The sequence below is a fragment of the Megalopta genalis genome, chromosome 2 (genome assembly GCF_051020955.1).
Source record: "Megalopta genalis isolate 19385.01 chromosome 2, iyMegGena1_principal, whole genome shotgun sequence".
NCBI lineage: Eukaryota > Metazoa > Arthropoda > Insecta > Hymenoptera > Halictidae > Megalopta > Megalopta genalis.
The window spans coordinates 18,709,133-18,727,276 of NC_135014.1; the positions used below are offsets into that span (position 1 = coordinate 18,709,133).

The following is an 18,144-nucleotide window of genomic DNA, read 5'->3' on the forward strand; positions in this document are numbered from 1 at the left end:
AGCAAGTGAGGTTGGCATTCAAGCTTTCAACGGCTGTTACTTAACCGGCTTGCAATGTTTTAAGAGTGTAAACGAACATGTAATTGTCATAAAAATCTAGGCATATAATGATTATTGTACCTTAACAGCTTCGTCTCGTGAAGAGTACTTGGTTAATGCAATTCCATGATTAAGGAATAATCGGAAGTCCAATACGGGGCCGTGTTGCATACAGAGAGTTTTCAAAGTGGAACCATCGATTTGAGGAGTTAGATTCTTGAGTAGTAACCAGGTGGAAACCCAGCCAGCGTTTGTGCTCGATTGAAGACCCCATGAACTGGATGATCTGCTGACAGTGCCGAGACCTGTCCAACCATTACTTGTGTTTCCGGCGGCTTTGTTGCCTAGTCCAGGCGGTGGACCACGAACCTTGCTGATAGGTGCTCCCCACAGTTCAGATGTGACTGCAGTTGGCGGTGGTGCAGACTCGCCCCACGTAATTTTAGTGCTACAAAATAATATTTATTTGTTTCAAGTATTATACTCGTTAGAAATATCCTGTCATGTTATCATTCATGGCAATTATTTCATGAGACAATTTTTAGAAGTTTACCTGGTGAATGCACTAGGGGTAGTAGCAGGTGGGTTAAACGTCCATGTAGAGTTACTCAAACTTGGTATCGATGTATCAAGGTTAGTAGGTTGTTGAGGAGGCGGCGGTGATGTTTTGCTGCTCAAATTGAATATAGCATCCGGATCCTTGATTGTAGCTAAGGACAACGGCGAACGGACTACAGAACCGGGAGTAATGCTTGGATCATCCTCGATGCTCTTCATCTGTGTACCCTAAAATGAAATTAAATATAGGTGGACCTGAAAGAGTCTCTACCTCTTCCGTATCTTTCTCAGTACTTTCTTCAATTTCTTTTCTACCTTCAGCCATTTCTCATTTTAATATTTAAAATAAGATATTATGAAATATTCACCAAATGAATTCAGTGCAGAGAAAAGTAATGAAAGAATAGAAGTGTATGAAAACGTAGTTGTACATACTAATTTCAGATAAACAAAGTAATAATATTTCATACCGACAAATGTAGAAACAGCCAATAAAAAACATTGTAAAACATATGGTAAGTACGGTATTGGAAATGGATTACCTTCCATGGTTTGCCAGGTTCGAACTCAGGTACAAGGTCTGTGAAAGTAGCTGCACCAGTTGGTTGCCAATCCTTTCCATCGGTAGAGTCCGTATTACCTGGATCGGGCCATCCACTCTCTCCGAGTCTGGTGGACCATGTACCATCTCCTTGACCCAACAAAGGATTCATGTTAGGACTACTGTGTGATTGTGTCAAACCAGCCAATGAAGCTGCTGGCTTACTGGTAGTTCCAGGTGCCCTCGAGAATTCATTCGTAACTAACTCTCCATCCTTGTCCAATGAAGGTAACTTCCACTGGTTCAGTCTTGATTGTGGCTGACTCTGCAACAATATATGGATCATTACCGTATCGTGAAGGATTATTATCTTTGGAAGACATTAAACGACTCAGTCGTTTAAATTCTGAACAACCAAATGTTTTTAATTCTTTACATTATTATATAAATATATTGATTAATAAAAATCCTCATTCATTGTATTTTGAAGTTATAGTTGTAGTAAAGAGATACTCACGATAGGAGGCTCCTTGTTCATTGTTAATTCTGTAAAACTGTTTTGCAAGGCTGACATGGGATCATGAACAGAACTCTTATAATATTCTGAGCTTTGAGACGGTGGAGCAGGATGTTGTTGTTGCTGTTGTTGTTGCTGCTGCTGTTGTTGCTGCTGTTGCTTCATATAGGTGGCTTGTTGCACAGCAATTTGATTTTGTAAATTTGCTATTTGCTGTTTTGTTTTTGTAATTTGTACACTTATTTGGAGGACCGATTGTCCATTACCCTTCATAGTACTCTGTACCGAATGCTGTTGATGAAGTTGCTGTAGAACTTTGATTTGTTGCAATAATTGGTTCAAAAGTATTAAAGTTTGAGGTGCAAGAGGTTGATTTAGAATTTGATGGTTTAAGTAACCTTCTTGGACGGCTAACTGAATTTGTTGCACTAACATGCGCAACTGCTGAGTACTTGGTTGATTTTGAGGAGTTCTAGAAGGCTGAAACGAAAAGAGAATATTTTGAATATTGATTAGTGTATTTTAAAAATATCTTCTACGAGAACAAATAAATACAGAACAATACTGTATTAGGATAATTAAAAAGCGTACCTGGTTGAAGGGTGGTTGTGGTGCATTGCCACTTGGTTGTTGTTGCTGTAAAGGAACAGCAGCTTGTTGTTGCTGTTGTTGTAATTTCAACAAACTTGCACTAGCAACCGATCCTCCTACACTGCCAGTTGTGTTTCCGCTTGCTACTCCAGCACCCTACAATTAAAAGTCAATTATCGGAATAGTATCCATAAGAAGCCTGTCGGCCTGTAGCCCAGACATCGGAAATGTTTGAGCAGGGTCAAAAAGATTTTAATTGCCTCTAGCAAAGAAGAAAAAGAGACATCCTTCATTTTCTAATTACGTAATTATGACTCTCAAATGACATGATGTATACTGCTCAGCTCTCTAATACTAACAAAGATGGGCACCGAAACGTAATGCACGCAATGAACTGAAAACCCGAAACCGAATTTACATTATTCTCTATACAGAAAAAAGGCGAGACCTGCTCCGACAGCAGACCATTAAAGCGTCATGGTGTTATAAAATAAAAAACTATTGGAATGTGAATGTTGAATATTAAAATTATTATATCTTACCGGCGGAAATGACATCTGCTGTGCGACATGATTAAATCTGGGATATGCTTGTGCAGTTGTAGCTTGATTGCTTGGATCATAAGTAGAGTGTGCATCATGCCTTCTCCATTGATCTAGAGGTCGAATCTGACTGAGAAGTTCCAAAGCTTCGTCTCTGTTCATCTCGCGATTCCTCAATGCTAATTCAACATCATCTTTCTGCAGGCAAAAACAAATCATTGAATTTGTTAATTATAAGTGTCTTTGTATAGCAACAAGTTATATATTAAATATTTTTTAGTCGCAAATATACATGAAAGTGGTTTTATCTATTATGAAAGTACCATGATAGAATGTGGGCCAACTTAAACATAGTTTAAAAGCCATAGAGAGCTTATTGAATTTGCAACAATCGATATTAATAACTTATAGGTACTTTGAATCCTAAATCGCAGAGATATCGGAATTCTCTGCTGCTCCATATGACTTCCTTTGTAAGTATGGGTTTTGTAGGATGACCCCAACTAGGAGAATGATCCATATCGGTGTCTGCCCAACTTCCAGCAGGTCCCATTGGTTTAGGTTTGTGAGTACTGGGTCCGCCCCAAGTGCCTGGGTTCAACTGAGCCTCATTCCAGGTACTTGGTGTCTTTGGGTCGTCCCATGAACCTGTATCGTGTGGACCTTCTGTCCAGCTACCATTCCGTCCTCCAGGGGCACCAGGGTGGCCCCACATTGGTCCACTCACGTCTGGTTTCATTCCAGGTTGACCAGGCATTCTGTTTTGTGGCATGCCTGGAGGGCACTGTGAGCCTGCAAAAACCAATTCAATCCTTTAAAAAGCCCACTTCTTCCAATTCTATTAGAGTTACTAATTTTTTGACACAACCGTTTGTTCCTCCAACTGTTCTTTTCATTCAAAAATATGGTTTACTCAGAAAATAATGATAAACATGTAATAGGAAGACACATACCTCCTCTAGCAACATTTGGCGTTGGAAGATCCTTCCAATGAGAAACTTTGCTTCCAGGGATGGTCCTCTGATTAGCTGCAGCATTACCCCATAGACTGGTACCGTCGTCATAGTTCGGAACATTTCTTCTTTGTGTCGGTGGAGAAGGTTCCTCCCAACCTGATGGTTTTCCTGGCATAATATCTTTTGGTGGTGGAGCAGCCCACTGATTTATACTGGAAGGATTCAACATTTTCGTTGGCGGGCCAGAAGGATGTTGATGTCCCATTTGATGATGCGGAGGTCCAGGTGGTTGGCCCCACATGGTGTCTGCATTTGCACCATTCAATCTTCCGGAAATACCTCGCGGGTCCCCGCGCATATCTGTCATTCTTGGATCTCGAGCCATAGGATCCATTACACGTATATGTTCTCGAGGATCCAGAGACATTCTATGATCACGCGGATCTCGTATTTCACGAGGATCAACGGAACGTAGATCGCGGGGATCACGATGATCGATTCTTGGATCAGCCCAATTTGATCCTATAAAAAATATATATTATATGTCTTGTAAGGAGATATTTATAATTTTTTTATTATTAATGATATGATCTATTTCTCGCGGTAAGCATGTATATTGTTAACAGTACATACAGTGTTGCAATTAAAATTATATTTTGGAATGAGATATTATTTACTAATTTTTTATTAAAATATCTAATACCTTTGTCAGACATATTTTTTTGTTTACTAAGAAGAAACATAAATAAATATTTGATAAAGCTAACTCAGTAACAAAGTAAAAGTATATAAATATAAACTTGCAAGCAATTGCTTTTCTGCAAATCCAAAATTGGAAGTAAATATTTTGCAGTTCTTTTAGATGTATGGCTTTCATTATAGCATTTGAAATTACGATCACCCTTGGTAATTATTTTGATTCCAAGAATAGACAAAATTATTTAAGTCGCGTGTTACTAATTGCTCGTGTATATGCACCCTAATATACAGTTGCTAATGTTTCGACAAGCAACATTTTTTAAGTTGATCATCTAAGAATGCTAACGATACTTTCTTTTCTGATTGTTCTTATAATTTTCTTGTCAATCCAATGATGATACTGACTGTCTTCTGATTTTGTGATATATTGATGTAATTTCGAATACCTACAATGAAATTTAATTAATTAGATATCTCCCACTATACACTTCCATTTTTAAATTAGTCAGAATAAGAAAATGTATGTAAAATTGATGTAATAAATAGAAATTATCTTTGGTAGAGAAACGCTTTATCAATTATGTTATGATCATGTTTGAGAAATTTGTCCATTTTTATGAAAGTAAGCAATCTCTCAATTTTAACAGTAAATATCTCATATTCAATTAATCATTATACCCCCTCCCTTCTTTTTGAAACTATATTTTCAAGTATTTTAAATGTTGATGATCTACACGAATTAATAAAAATTAATTATTCCTTACAAGATACTGAAAATCAGCGAATAATAGTAATGATAATGGATAATCTTTCAAGGATAGACAGGAATTTACAGTAGGGTTTTTTGGGTTGTCTTCAAATATGCACGAATAAATGAAAAATCAATGAATATGCATAATGTTTAGTAATGCTCTACATGTTTTCAGAATAGAAATTTGACATAGTTAATCAATGTTAAAAGCGATTGAAGAAGAGAGCGAGAAATCTATAGGTATATATATATATAAATGGGGACTGCACCCATACTTCCATCAAATTATTGATCAAATAGAATTAAGTGAAACAAACAGGATGGTATAGTCAAATGAAATAAAGCATAATATGTTGTATGTATTTATAGTATAAATAAATTGTATACCTTCAATCATTTCAAAATTACCTATAAGGTTAAACAAAAGTATTTAAGGTAGTAAAGACGGGAGGGGATTCGGTTATGACTAGTATTACCTCCCCACATACCGGCTTGATTACCGGTGCCCGTTGTCCACTGCCCAGCAGCAGTGTTCGGTTGAGAAGATGTAGGAGCCCCAGTCCACATGTTCGATGAATCAGTAGCTTCATCATCTTCACCCCAAGTACCACCAATATTTGTTGCTGGTGTATGACCCCAAGGTGTTTTCGGTTGTTGCTGAGGTGGTGGTTGACCACCGTTCCTGATGTTGGCTTCCCACAGGTCTGTACCGGTGTTTACTGGTGGTTTCCAGACAGGAACTCCATCTTTAGACGAACTAGGCTCTGGAGTTGTTGGAACATCCCAGTTTGTGTCCTGGTTAACGTGTTGCTGTAAAAAAGCAAGATGGATGGATGATCCTATATGTACATAATCATGTGCTATGTTAAATCGTGTCTAGCTTTGTTATTAGTTACAAACAATACAATTATAAAGAAACTGTTTGTATTTTGTATCGTATGTATTTTCTACATACGATAATAATAGTATGATAATTATTGCATTCTTTTTGTTTTTTCTCTTCTATCAATAGATGTATGTTTAAAAAATATATATATATAAATAAACTTCTGCACTTACAAGATAGACATACATACTTGTAATAATACTTACACGTCCCCAACCATCCTGACTGAACAATGCTTCTCTCATTGTATTTAATTGCTCCAACTGCTGTTTTGTCGAAGGATTATTGCTAGCAGGTGTATTATTAGTATTTACGGACCCCTGACCCTGATTATTTGGCTGATTATTACTGTTATTGGAGTTTGACTGTTGCTGCTGTTGCTGCACTGTATTATTATTATTTGGAATAGAAGGATTTTGGCCAGGTCCTCCAGGATTACTGGACATCCCTTGTGACCACTGATTATTATTCTGACCACCTTGACTTGTGCTACTTGATTGTGAAGTTGGTGGACCCGATTGCTGATTCGATTGCTGATTCGGGTTATTCATCTTATTCACGTTACCTGAAAGATTTCGTCATCAGACATTGCATTAATACCAAAGTAAACCAAGCACTTGAAATCGTATAAATTCATTTGACAAATTACTTTATCAATTTAAAAAGCAAATCGAATATAGTATCCCACTTCTTACTTTGCACTACTCTATGTGACAAAGCGAGATAAAACTTCAAAATGTTTTAATGTTGCGAATTCATTTTTGTTGAGTTTATGATAGTGTCGAACAAGTGTATGAGTATCCAATTAGCATAGAAAGTATTCATATAGTAATTAACATCAATAAAAGAATTCATATATTACTTTCATGTATTATTTGATTTCTATAACACACACATATACACACAATACTTACATATTTATAAACATCATACGAGAGAGATGAGCACGAGTAAAATACAATAGCTGACATACGGGCGAATTCAAACGTAAACTGCCTTATATTTTACAATCAGTGCACTCGAAATTGACTGTCTGAAGATTCCAAGAATTGGGTGTGTATATGTGTGTGGGGGGGAGGGTATAATAACGGACGCTAAAGTAGATACCTAATATGTATTCATATACTTTTAGCTTGATAAGAGAAGTTTTGACACATGCACGAGAAGAACAAAATTCATTGACTGCTTTAATATTTACAATAAAAATACAGTAATTTCTCCCCAATTCGCGCTCAGATTGCGCACAAAAATGGGCAATTTGCGAAAACAAGATACGATTATTCGAGCCTTGCGGATCGTTTTATAGTTACAGATTGTTAAAAACTATAAAAACGAGACGCAAGGCCCGAATAATCGTATTTCATCTTCCCAAATTGTTCATTTTTGTGCGCAATTTGAGCGCATATTGGGGAGAAATTACTGTACTTATCGTGTGTACTTCATTTATCTTCTAAGTTTTTATAAACATATTTACAAAACGTGCATACATATTAGTATCATTTAGGCATTCTAACCAGTCCCATAAATATACAAACATTATTTGTTTAAAAAAATACTATGTATGAAATTGAAATATACGACATTTCCTTTAATTAATAACTCTACTGTACTTCCAAAAACCGGATACACTCAATTTGACTGAAATTTTGTTAATAGCTTCATTTTGCATAAAAACAATTTTATCAGAAAAATTTCCGCGACTCGAAGTTTAATGACCAAACTATGACACACTAATACTCAATTCCTGATGAAGATAGCTCCAATGCTTGCAAAACGTTAGGACGATTTTTCCAAAAAAAAAGACGATTTACACCCGAAAGCCTCAGTAGTGAGAACTACATAAATATTGTACATATTAAAATGTATTATATTTATTAAAATTTATTATATATTGTATGTGATCATTTGTTATCATTTTACTAAAAGTTCATGACAAATGTGCAATAGAATACTGAGAATAAAAACACGATGCTAGAGAGAGGTTGCCGTAAATACAACCATAGAGAGGAAATATTGCAACTTGAAATTAACAAAAATAGTCTGATGAAAAAAAATAAGTGGAATACAAACGACAGAAATTTTTTATTTGAGACCTTGTTTTAAACAAAACTAGAAAATTTGTAGAATACAGAATAACTATTCTGTTATTAAATTTAACTGTATAATAAGGTCTCTCTAAAACAGTGTATAACGATGAGCTACCACAAAAAAACAGTAATGTGCTTATCTTACTTTAACACGCGTTTAATTGCTGTTACTTCAAATTTAGCTGGATGAATGTTGTCATCTATTGGGTATAATTATGTAAAAATCTGCTCGTTCAAATGTGTTAAAGAAGGTCTCATTCGACCAAAAAGCAATATTTTTTAAATACAATTTAGAATGTATATGAGTTTGTCACGTTTTATATTCAAATGAACGGTACTAAAATTAATTATAAATTCAAATTCTTCTTATGTGAAGAAAAATTCGTTTTGTCAAAAAATAAATTATGTAAAATCACGTAATTTCAACGTAATAGTTCTTTCTCATCGAATGCTCTGCACTCATTCAAATTAGATTACTAAGTATATCTATTAGACAGGAAAGAAGATAATAGGGTATTCTGATCTAGAACTTTGAAAAGAATCATTTACTTTTTAATTCTTTGAAGATATACGTTCTCAAAACATGTCCCCACGAAAATTTATTTATTTTCGTCAAAATATCGATATTATAGATGTTTGGGAAAACAAAAATATGGCTACTTATACTGAGGTCATAGTGGACCCCAAATAAAAAGTGCAAAAAAACGTGTTAATCTAATTCTAGATAAACGATCCACTTTATGATAGTATTTCATTCTTAAATAATGTATAAAATAATAGAAACATGAAAAATTAAACTCTCATTATAAAATAAAATAAAAATACAATGTCGGGCTGATTCATGACCCTAGCATACCACTTAAGGGTTAAGTATGTTGGCTTGAAACTATATATATTGTATACTCAAGTATACATCAAGAAATAGGAAATATGTGTAGAAAAGAATCAATACAAAACACTGTTCTAATTTGGTTAAAAACGTCTCAAGAACGCCATAACAAAGACGCTCTAGACCAGAACATCCCCTTTGCATGTTGGCTGCCACACCAGTACCCACAAGTTACACAAAATCTTATATGATTCACTATAGCAATTATTTTGCAACTCTCTAACAGCTTGTAGATCCTAGAAAAATGTTGATATTCTTAATAGATTGCAGTAAACATTCATTTTTAATATTGCTAAAGAAATTGTGTCACATATATGACTGAAGTGACAATTAAAGTGTTAAAGCCATAAGGTGTCCAAAATGAGTGACTCACCTGGAACATTCTGTCCACCGAGTGGCCCTGGGTTCTGATTCGAATTGAGATTGCCACTGACAGATCTGTTCACATTGCCCCCGGACCAATTTCCGGAATTGCCGCTGTTTCCGGAAGGGTTTCCAGACGTCCCTCCCCAAGCAGTCTGATTGTTGTTATTATTATTGGTAGCGCTTGCCTGCGTAGATCCCCAATTCGTGGATCCGCTGTTGTTCAATGAACTTTCACCACCGCCAGCTAACCTAAGAATAGCAGGAATGTCCCAACGCCTTTTGTAATCCAGGATGGGCTCTCCCATATTGTAAACTGGTCCAAACAGAAGAGCCAACACGCGCTTAAGCTCATTTTTCAGGGTTTGTAGAGTATCGTTGGAACCTCCTGCGAGTGCTGGTATGAGATTCCTTACACGGTCGATGAGTTGTTTTCGGTTTGAGCTATTCGAGTTGAGAGTTTCCTCGTTTACCGAGCGGTTAGGAACCGAATCCTTCGTACGGACGACGATTTCTTTCAGTTGTGTCGAAGTGGTTGGACTTCCGTCCGAGTCTTGGCTGTTCTTGGAACGATCCTGAGTTTGACACCTGTCGGAATTCTTCGAACCGTACTGACGGCTTGCAACGGCATTAGTCTTCATCGATTTCGGGTAGTTTCCATGAGAATCTTCATTGTCAACGAACTGGGCAGTTTGTAAGGTCAATTTGATTAGAGCATAACGATCGAAATGCATTAGATCTCTCAATCTGTTCCCGTCAGCGTGAAAACCGACCGTTGTGTATAGTTTGTACGTCTCTTTAAATCGACATAAATCACAGAGATTTGTTAGAGAAGAAATGTTTTCTTCCAGCGTCATCACGTCGGCAAAATCTTGATGTCCTCGTTTGGTTCGTTTCGGTGAATTGGAGCACGATGAGTAATAAATAGAAACATTGTCTTCCATTGACTCGCGCGTCGCATCTTGGCAATTAGTAGTTCCCTCAGGTCCACAAAAACGAAATACCCCTGTCGTTTCGCCATAGCGTTTGCCATTCGAACGAATAGCGGCTTGAGATTTGATCGTTTCTACTCGATTAGAATCAATAGGTTTGTAAGCGTCTCGACGCGCCATTTGTTCGTTAAAGCAGTTGAAAGATCGCGAAGAATCTAGTTCTTCCTGTTCACGCTCTGGAAGAGAATCATTGCGATATCCCACAGTTCTACAGTTCGGCAGACTGTCATAAAAATCGTGAGGAGTGTGCATTTGGTCGGGCCATAATGTCTCGAAGTAGTTCGGCCGAGATCCAGGTACACCGATTAATCGGGATGCAGATTGGCGTTTAAGCGTCATCGTAGGCTTGCAGGTAGTCGTAGTAGGAATGTAGAGAGCGAACTCGGCTTGGTTCTCCCCCTTAAAGCTAAATCTATTCCCTATAGTAGACTTAGAAAGAGCCTTAACAAACTCGGTGCCGTCACGCACATACGGCTCCGAGTAGCTATAGTTCACGAAATAAGCGCCCATAGGCTCGTTAGACTTAACATTATCCTGAAATAAAAGAGCACCAACAGTAATTGTTGCCACGTCACTAATACCATTAATTCCCCAGGACAACATCTCTGCCATTGTTTCTTCCGTCGAGTTCAAAGTTATTGCTTCGGAGGTTCTTATCGTAAACCATACGTTTGGATATTCTTTCTTCGAGGTTGTCGGTGTCGAATGAACGAGCATTCGCCTACGGTTCTCCAACAGGAACACAGATGCAGCGCTGTTTGTAAGTTTGCCGCCGGGTCCGAACGCCTTGCTGCCACCTGGCCCGGTGCTAGTGTCCGAAGCCTTCGCGGCCGTTAGGGTCGGCCGATCCTGTTCCGTCGTGATTGAACTGTCCGCGACTCCCGCGCTTCTAAGCGTCTTGGAGAGGAGAGCACGGAAATTTGTATTCTTTGGATCCCAAATTGTACGATAGATTGCAGTCGCTCTCGTCAACGAATGCCGCCGAGTGATCACGATAGTTTTACTGTAAATAAAGGTTTGATGATCTGCTTCAATGTTTCGATTCGCTTCGTTCACAGTCATATAATATTGTACGTTAAAGGCCAATTTCTTCCCATTCACCGTCGAAGAAATACTCAAGAGTTGGACACGGAGATGTGTCGTTTTAGTTTTAGTCTCGCAGCTAGTCTCGTGGCTCGGTATCCCCTTCCTCATAATACTAAAATCGCAAATCACCTTAGAGCTAAGTTTATTAACCACATAAAGCTTACAATCTAACGAGAGTGGAACACATGCGCGTTGCGTCAGCTCGCTCGCGACCAGGTCGAGCCATGGAGGAGAGGATTGTGCGCGTTTCGGCGCGTTTCTCAACGGGAGAGGTCGCGGAGGCTGGTCAGTTAGCTCGTTTCCGGGAACGATAAGCGTAATGGAAGAACTGGTGGCCACCTTATCCCCTTCCTTAGTCATCAAATCTGATTCTTCGTTCGACGATCTATCACTTATTTTAACTTTCTTCGGTATTACGAAATTTAAAGGCGACTTTGATATTTCTTTACAGGTTTCTTCAATGCTCGTTAACGCAATATTATTGTTTACAAACGATATATCGATATTGATGGTCATAATATTTTCCAACATTTCCTTCTTCCCTTTCTTCCTCTTCATATTTATCTGCTGCTGTTTCATCTTCTTCACCTCCTTCTCCTCCTCTTTCTCCGCCTCCTTCTTATCGTTAATTTCCATGAGACAAAATTCGATAATTATGGACGAAGTGTTCACTTTTGAAACGGTACTTCTCAACAAAATCTGTTTGGGGATGCACGATAACCTTTCAAATACCTCGGATGAAAGGAGATTTAGTATCTTAGATGTCTTTATGCCCTTTAGAGTAAGCGTCAGTAATTTCTCCATCATTTTCACGTAAAACGGAAGGCGAGATTCATTTTTCAAAAATAGATATGTGGATTGAAATTTCAGTAGTTCCAGTTGAATTTCGGTTAAAGATGCATAGTCTGCAAACGTTTCAGAATTGTCGGACTGAGTTGCAGCGGACAAGAATCTTTCCCTGATTTTCTGTTCGTACGATAGTTCCTGTGTTACTGGGAACTCGGTGTTCTCCGCATGAATTTCGATCGATGATAAACGTATCGAACAAGATTCTCTCCGTGCGTCCTTAAAATAGTTTGACACAAAATTCTGCAGGATCTTGATCATCTCAATTTGATTATTCTTCAAGAATATTTTCATAATTCTACGGTGTTCAATCTGCGGCACAGAAAGCAATCGTTTGTCTAACAATAAACCGTCGAAAGAAGAGTTCATCATTAATCTGTATGAATTCCAATGGGCTCTTAGTCTCATTGCGATCGCACCACCGTCCATTTCGACGCGGAGGAAATAATGGTTATTGGTTGAGCTGAGCAATATCACAGACTTGTAGTTATCGTTATTATTACTTAGGAGGCTAGAATTAGACTTAACGTTATTGTATTTGCCCGGATGAAGGCAGGACCCTAATAAAGAGTAATTGTCAAGAGAGTCGAGAGAGAAGTGGCCTGATGAGGGGCGATCAGACTTGGGTATCCTAACTAGGCTAGGTACCCCTTCACCGATTGCGCACTTATCCCCTGTTAATCGTAGATTTATGCTTATATTTAGTACCCTAATGTTTAGTACGCTAAAGCTAGTCTTATTATCACTTAGTGTCTTACATATAGACTTAGAGTTATTGGCGGAGCTGCCCGGTTTACATTTGCCGGGCGAGCCCGGTTCATTTCTTTTTCTTGTTGCATTAACTGTTGTTTTTCGATCATCTTGATGATTATGTACTGCTCGAGTTGAGCGATTATTTACTGTACCATTATTATTCTTACTATTCTTATTATTAGTACTATTATTATTATTATTCATATTATTCATGTTATTATTAATATTATTATTAATATTATTATTAATATTATTATTCTTATTATTCTTAGTATTATTATTATTATTATTATCGTAAGTTAGAAGGTGATTTCTTGTTGGGTGTTTTGTGGTTAACGACGCCACTGACTGGCAGGTCGGGCTTCGACTGGTCAAGGTGGACTTGCCTGAAATCAAAACAAAAAGCATATCTCTCACAAACATGCGATTCGAATATAGAGTAATGATTAGATAACTGAATGAAACTTGGGACCAGTGCGGACGGGAAAATAAATTACACAAAGAGTGGGGTGGTAACGCATGTGCAGGGCTGTGCGGAACTCCTGCGCATACGTCGCCTTATCCAAGCAAAAATCGCTTGCAGTTATCTAACCATTACTGTACTAAGTTTCCGGTATCAATAGAAATCTGGTCGACTGACAATTTCGTTGTAATATAAGTTTTTCAGATATATTATTTGTTCGTCGATCCTCTTGGTTATGCTTCTAGTAAAAACACTGGCTATAGTCGCCTACTGCGAAAGATAACGTACGATAACGTACGATACTTAAAATGGACAATTTGGGAAGAGCCTTGCGGTTCGTTTTTATAGTTATGCATGGCTCGAACAATCGTATCTCCTATTCCAAAAATTGTCCATTTTTGTGGACAATCGGAGCGTCAGTTAGAGAGACGTAACTGTATTGATGAAGAAGTCACAGGGTAAATCTTACAATCACCATGGATCGACCTATGAGGGTTAATAAAAATCTGCATTTAGCATATCTAAGACTTTTGTGTAATTCGTTAACGTTACTGGTATACAACGTGCACTGAAGACACAAGCAATTGTATAAGTTCAATGGCTTATTAAAATACTTTATTTATGGTTAATACGAAACCGCCCACGGTTACTTAACCGAAAGCTGGTTTTCACCTATATTAAAACGAGATTACTTAATGGTAATCTTAATACAGGCAAGGTTCAATCTAACAATTCTATTGTGAGATACATTTCAAGGTGATAGAAAAGTACGATGAAATAAAAGTACGATGCGAATCTCTTGACATCATACAACTTTCCGACGACCTTGAAATCTCAAAAAATATAGCCTTGAACAAATGTTTTTGCCTATCATAATATTTGTCCCTCTGAGTCAACTAATATTTTTCTGTGACACTTTTTTCTAGCATAAAAAAAACGAACGAGATATTTTAAATTTTAGAGTCAGGTAAGACACCCTGTATAATATCCAAGTACATAACCTCGCGCAATTATTTCTTAAACTATACATTGTTCGATAAAGTGTTTCAAATAAATCTTGCTCTATTTTTAAGGAAATGTCTTATGATGACCACTCGATCCGTTTAGATGGAGTTATTTTCAAGATCTCATGATAATCTCTGCATTTGTAAAGTAATAAATGAGCTTGAAACCCCAGCACATTTAGATCGATTACTAAGTCATACGATGGTTAAATGAAAACATAATTTGTTAAAGTAACCAAGGTCGTCTTGAAACAAAACAAGTTTTATATGAAATTCTTTTCGAGTAGTATACATATATTTTAGGATCTAATAATATGATTAAATTAAAATGGGACACTCTTTATATTACTTAGCATAATATGAAAAGTAAATAATTATATGTTGTTTGAATGAAAACAGAAAAAATGAATGAACAGAAAATGATCATTTGGAGTACCTTCTATGAAAATGAACTATAACGGATTGTTGTTAAAGCATAAAAGTGGCTACAATTTTGTCACGAGATCAAATAGGAGACATGATTGTAAAACACCCTGTACATCGGCATGAACTTTGACGTTATACGAGGATCGACTGAAATATAATAATCTTCAATCTGTATCTTCAGAATCAAATAAGATACACCTTTGTCTGTGCACTTTATTTGTAAGAACATCTCTCCTTTATAAATATACGAAGTATAAATAAGTTTGCTTGACGCAGTTTGGAACAGTACCATTTAGAATGAGTCAACGATATTCAAGCAACATGCTGAGATTAACGTTCTTAGCTGTGTAGAAAAATAGGTATGGTATTTTGTAACTGAAGAATCATACTTCCACTTCACTTTTGTTCCATTTTGGTAGCTACTTTCGCTTTTAAGATAGACACGAGGGTAAGTAATTACTATAAAAGGGTCTTCACTGATTTCAATGACCTTGAAATATGTTGTCATCATTGTGAACAACTTTGCCCTATACATGTTACTACCGCTCTGTGTTCATTTCCGAGATATTTACAAAAATAGTCCTATATCGATATATTACCAACAACGTATAAAATGCAGACATTCTACAGGGTGTTCCCAGGTTAAATATCCAAACTTTAGACATAATAGACTTAACCAATTAAGATGGACAAAATTACTCTTAAAAGTTTTTTAATAATTATTATACCGTTCGATAGCTGACCAAGAAAAACTTATCTGTGCAAAATCTGTGCAAATCAGGATTGTAGCAATAGTACAGCGACATTCATGGCATAACAAAATTTTGACATTTGGCAAGAGATTACTGTTGCGATAGTACCTTATCGGAGAATTAATATAAAAATTGACCGTACTTTTTCTCGAGAAACCTTCAATTTTCCGATTTTTTTTTAGTTTTCCATTTTTGATAACCACAGTTTGCAATCGAAAAATCTGAAAAAATTCTATGATATGAGACTTGATGTCCAAAGTAAGCCACATTCTTTTCAAAATTTTAAAAAATCATCGATGGAGGGAAATGAATGGAATGGGCACGCAATCTAATTTACCCTGTAACTACAAGTTACCCTCAAGCACAAGTAAAAGGATTGAAATATTGCATAGATGAGTTTTTCTTGGTCAGCTATTGAACAGTATTTTTCCTAGGCAATGCTTAGCTTATAACTGGGTTAAGACATACCCTACTTAAAAACGCGAGGCATCCTATAGGATGCTTGCATTTCTTACATTGTCGGTAACATATACGTACAATGCAAAGATACAAGTCTAACCCAGACTTAGTTTAATCCAGTTTAGTTTAGTTTCTTAAGACCTCTGAACAAATGATTCTAACTAGGCGATTCTAGCTAGAGAACCTAACGGTAACATTTCTACTTCCAATAGAGACGGCGTATTACTACTGAAGTCGGTTTTAATCTGCACACCACAACTATGGCTGGTTACAGTACGCGGGCCCCATACCAATTGAACCGGGGTGGAGAGCGACCAATCATCGGGGCCGGAGCATGCTACCACGTGTCTATCTAATTAGCGGTATGAGCATCAACCCCGCTCATGGCCCCGCAGTTCTAGCCTACAGTTATACATCCTACCACATCGAGCGAGGATACCAGACAACTGAGATTATCCGACTAAGAAGACTATTTGAAACCAGTTTGTGGGTGTCCTAAACTCGGCTTTCCGAGAATTGCCCATTTCAGTTGTATTTTTATCCTTACAAATGAAGCTATATGTTCCCTGGATAGATGTAGAGGGAGGTTGCGAGAGGTCCAACGGTTTGTACCTTTGTCCATTTTGTACCACAATTTGACATAGAATTGCCTCACATGGATAGAACGAGTTTGATAGAGTCACATGGATAGCGAGTTCGCCGTTGTTATTGTTCACATCCTGATGGTACCCTTCCCGAAGAGAAAACGATTTTATGTGTAACCGAAGCCACTGTATCAGCATCAATTTCCACCAGAGAAATGTGCTTCAAACTGTGCTTCTAAAGTTGGCAACTGTCCTTTTTCAGTACCCATTTTCGCGGTTAAAAACTTTTATCTCCTTCCCTACTTCATACTCGAGCCAGTTACGTCGGATGACACCAATCTCAGTTATTAATCCAGACAAAACCCAGATCCACCTAAATCTACTCAGACAACCTATTATTAAAAATAGTTCTCGGTTATTTCATACCGCTTTTTTGCAAATATCTCAAAGCCGTCCAGCTGTAACATGTACAAGAGAAAATTATTCAGAATGAATATAATATATCTTGATAACATATTTCAAGGTCATTGAAATAGGTGAGAATCCCCTTATCGTAAATAACCCTTTCGCTACCAGGCTCTGTGAAGCAAGTCTCACTTGACATCCCAGGATAATTGCGACTAAAATATGTTCTTACTTGAAGTATAACCTTTCCAGAATATATGATGTGTAACATTTCAAATACGCAAAATAAACAATTTTACAAACCGACACATAGATGCGTCGCTCAGCTTTGGATAAGAGATTTGTTCTACAGCCCGCGCGTCGCACATTTGTGACATATTTTAATAAAAGGAGCAGAAAAATTGGTAGCGGAAGAACAAAATAACAATGTTTCTCGAATCGAAATGTAAGTTATTTATTTTCTTTCATTTTATTCTTTGCAGGGTGTTTTAAAATTGCTTTTAGGGAATAACACAAGATCTTCGAATACTCATGCCCTCATACAGTTACAGATTTTTGTTTACTAAAAAAATTTAAGTATCCTCAGACCAAGAACATTCTACAATCAGACGTATTTTTTTTTAACTTAACAGTGAGTCAATTTCCAAACTTGTTAAGATACTTTATCATCATATAATACGCGATTTTGGAAGTGTTTCTACTGCCATCTAGACTAATATGTTTTTCGAACTAAAAATCAATATGACCGTGAAACTATATACATACATACATACATACAGGGTGTCTTGTTTAAGAAGGATATCTCGGAAAGAATTATAATTATTAAAAAAAATGTTCCTACACAAAAGTTGTTTGGTAGCACAGGCTACATCATGTAGTATTAACCCTTTGCACTCCGCTGTCCCCTCTCGTGGGACATCGTAATTCTGGCATATCACTCGGATGTCCCCTCTCG

The 18,144-nt window shown here is 37.1% G+C and overlaps 1 protein-coding gene and 1 long non-coding RNA gene across 11 annotated transcripts in view; one reads left to right on the forward strand and one right to left on the reverse strand.

The window, feature by feature from the left end:
- gw (trinucleotide repeat containing adaptor protein gawky) overlaps positions 1 to 18,144 on the reverse strand; it is a 79,278-nt gene that overhangs the window by 45,462 nt on the left and 15,672 nt on the right. For 6 of the 10 annotated variants that reach the window (XR_013032668.1, XR_013032667.1, XM_076518659.1 and 3 more), the window contains 11 exons: positions 9,430 to 13,482; positions 6,287 to 6,645; positions 5,671 to 6,004; positions 3,742 to 4,266; positions 3,204 to 3,580; positions 2,789 to 2,986; positions 2,247 to 2,402; positions 1,656 to 2,135; positions 1,140 to 1,463; positions 593 to 825; positions 121 to 487 (listed from right to left, as the gene is read on the reverse strand). Coding sequence is in view for 8 of the 10 variants with exons in the window: in XM_076518659.1 (XP_076374774.1) it covers positions 121 to 487; positions 593 to 825; positions 1,140 to 1,463; positions 1,656 to 2,135; positions 2,247 to 2,402; positions 2,789 to 2,986; positions 3,204 to 3,580; positions 3,742 to 4,266; positions 5,671 to 6,004; positions 6,287 to 6,645; positions 9,430 to 13,482 (7,406 nt within the window). In the remaining 2 variants the exon portion in view is untranslated. The remainder of the gene's footprint in view (positions 1 to 120; positions 488 to 592; positions 826 to 1,139; positions 1,464 to 1,655; positions 2,136 to 2,246; positions 2,403 to 2,788; positions 2,987 to 3,203; positions 3,581 to 3,741; positions 4,267 to 5,670; positions 6,005 to 6,286; positions 6,646 to 9,429; positions 13,483 to 18,144) is intronic. The other 4 variants (XM_076518663.1, XM_076518661.1, XM_076518662.1 and 1 more) reach the window with 4 other exon arrangements.
- LOC117220674 (uncharacterized) lies at positions 15,274 to 17,627 on the forward strand. The gene is made up of 2 exons (XR_004490326.2): positions 15,274 to 15,348; positions 16,413 to 17,627. It is a non-coding gene; the product is annotated as an uncharacterized LOC117220674 (long non-coding RNA).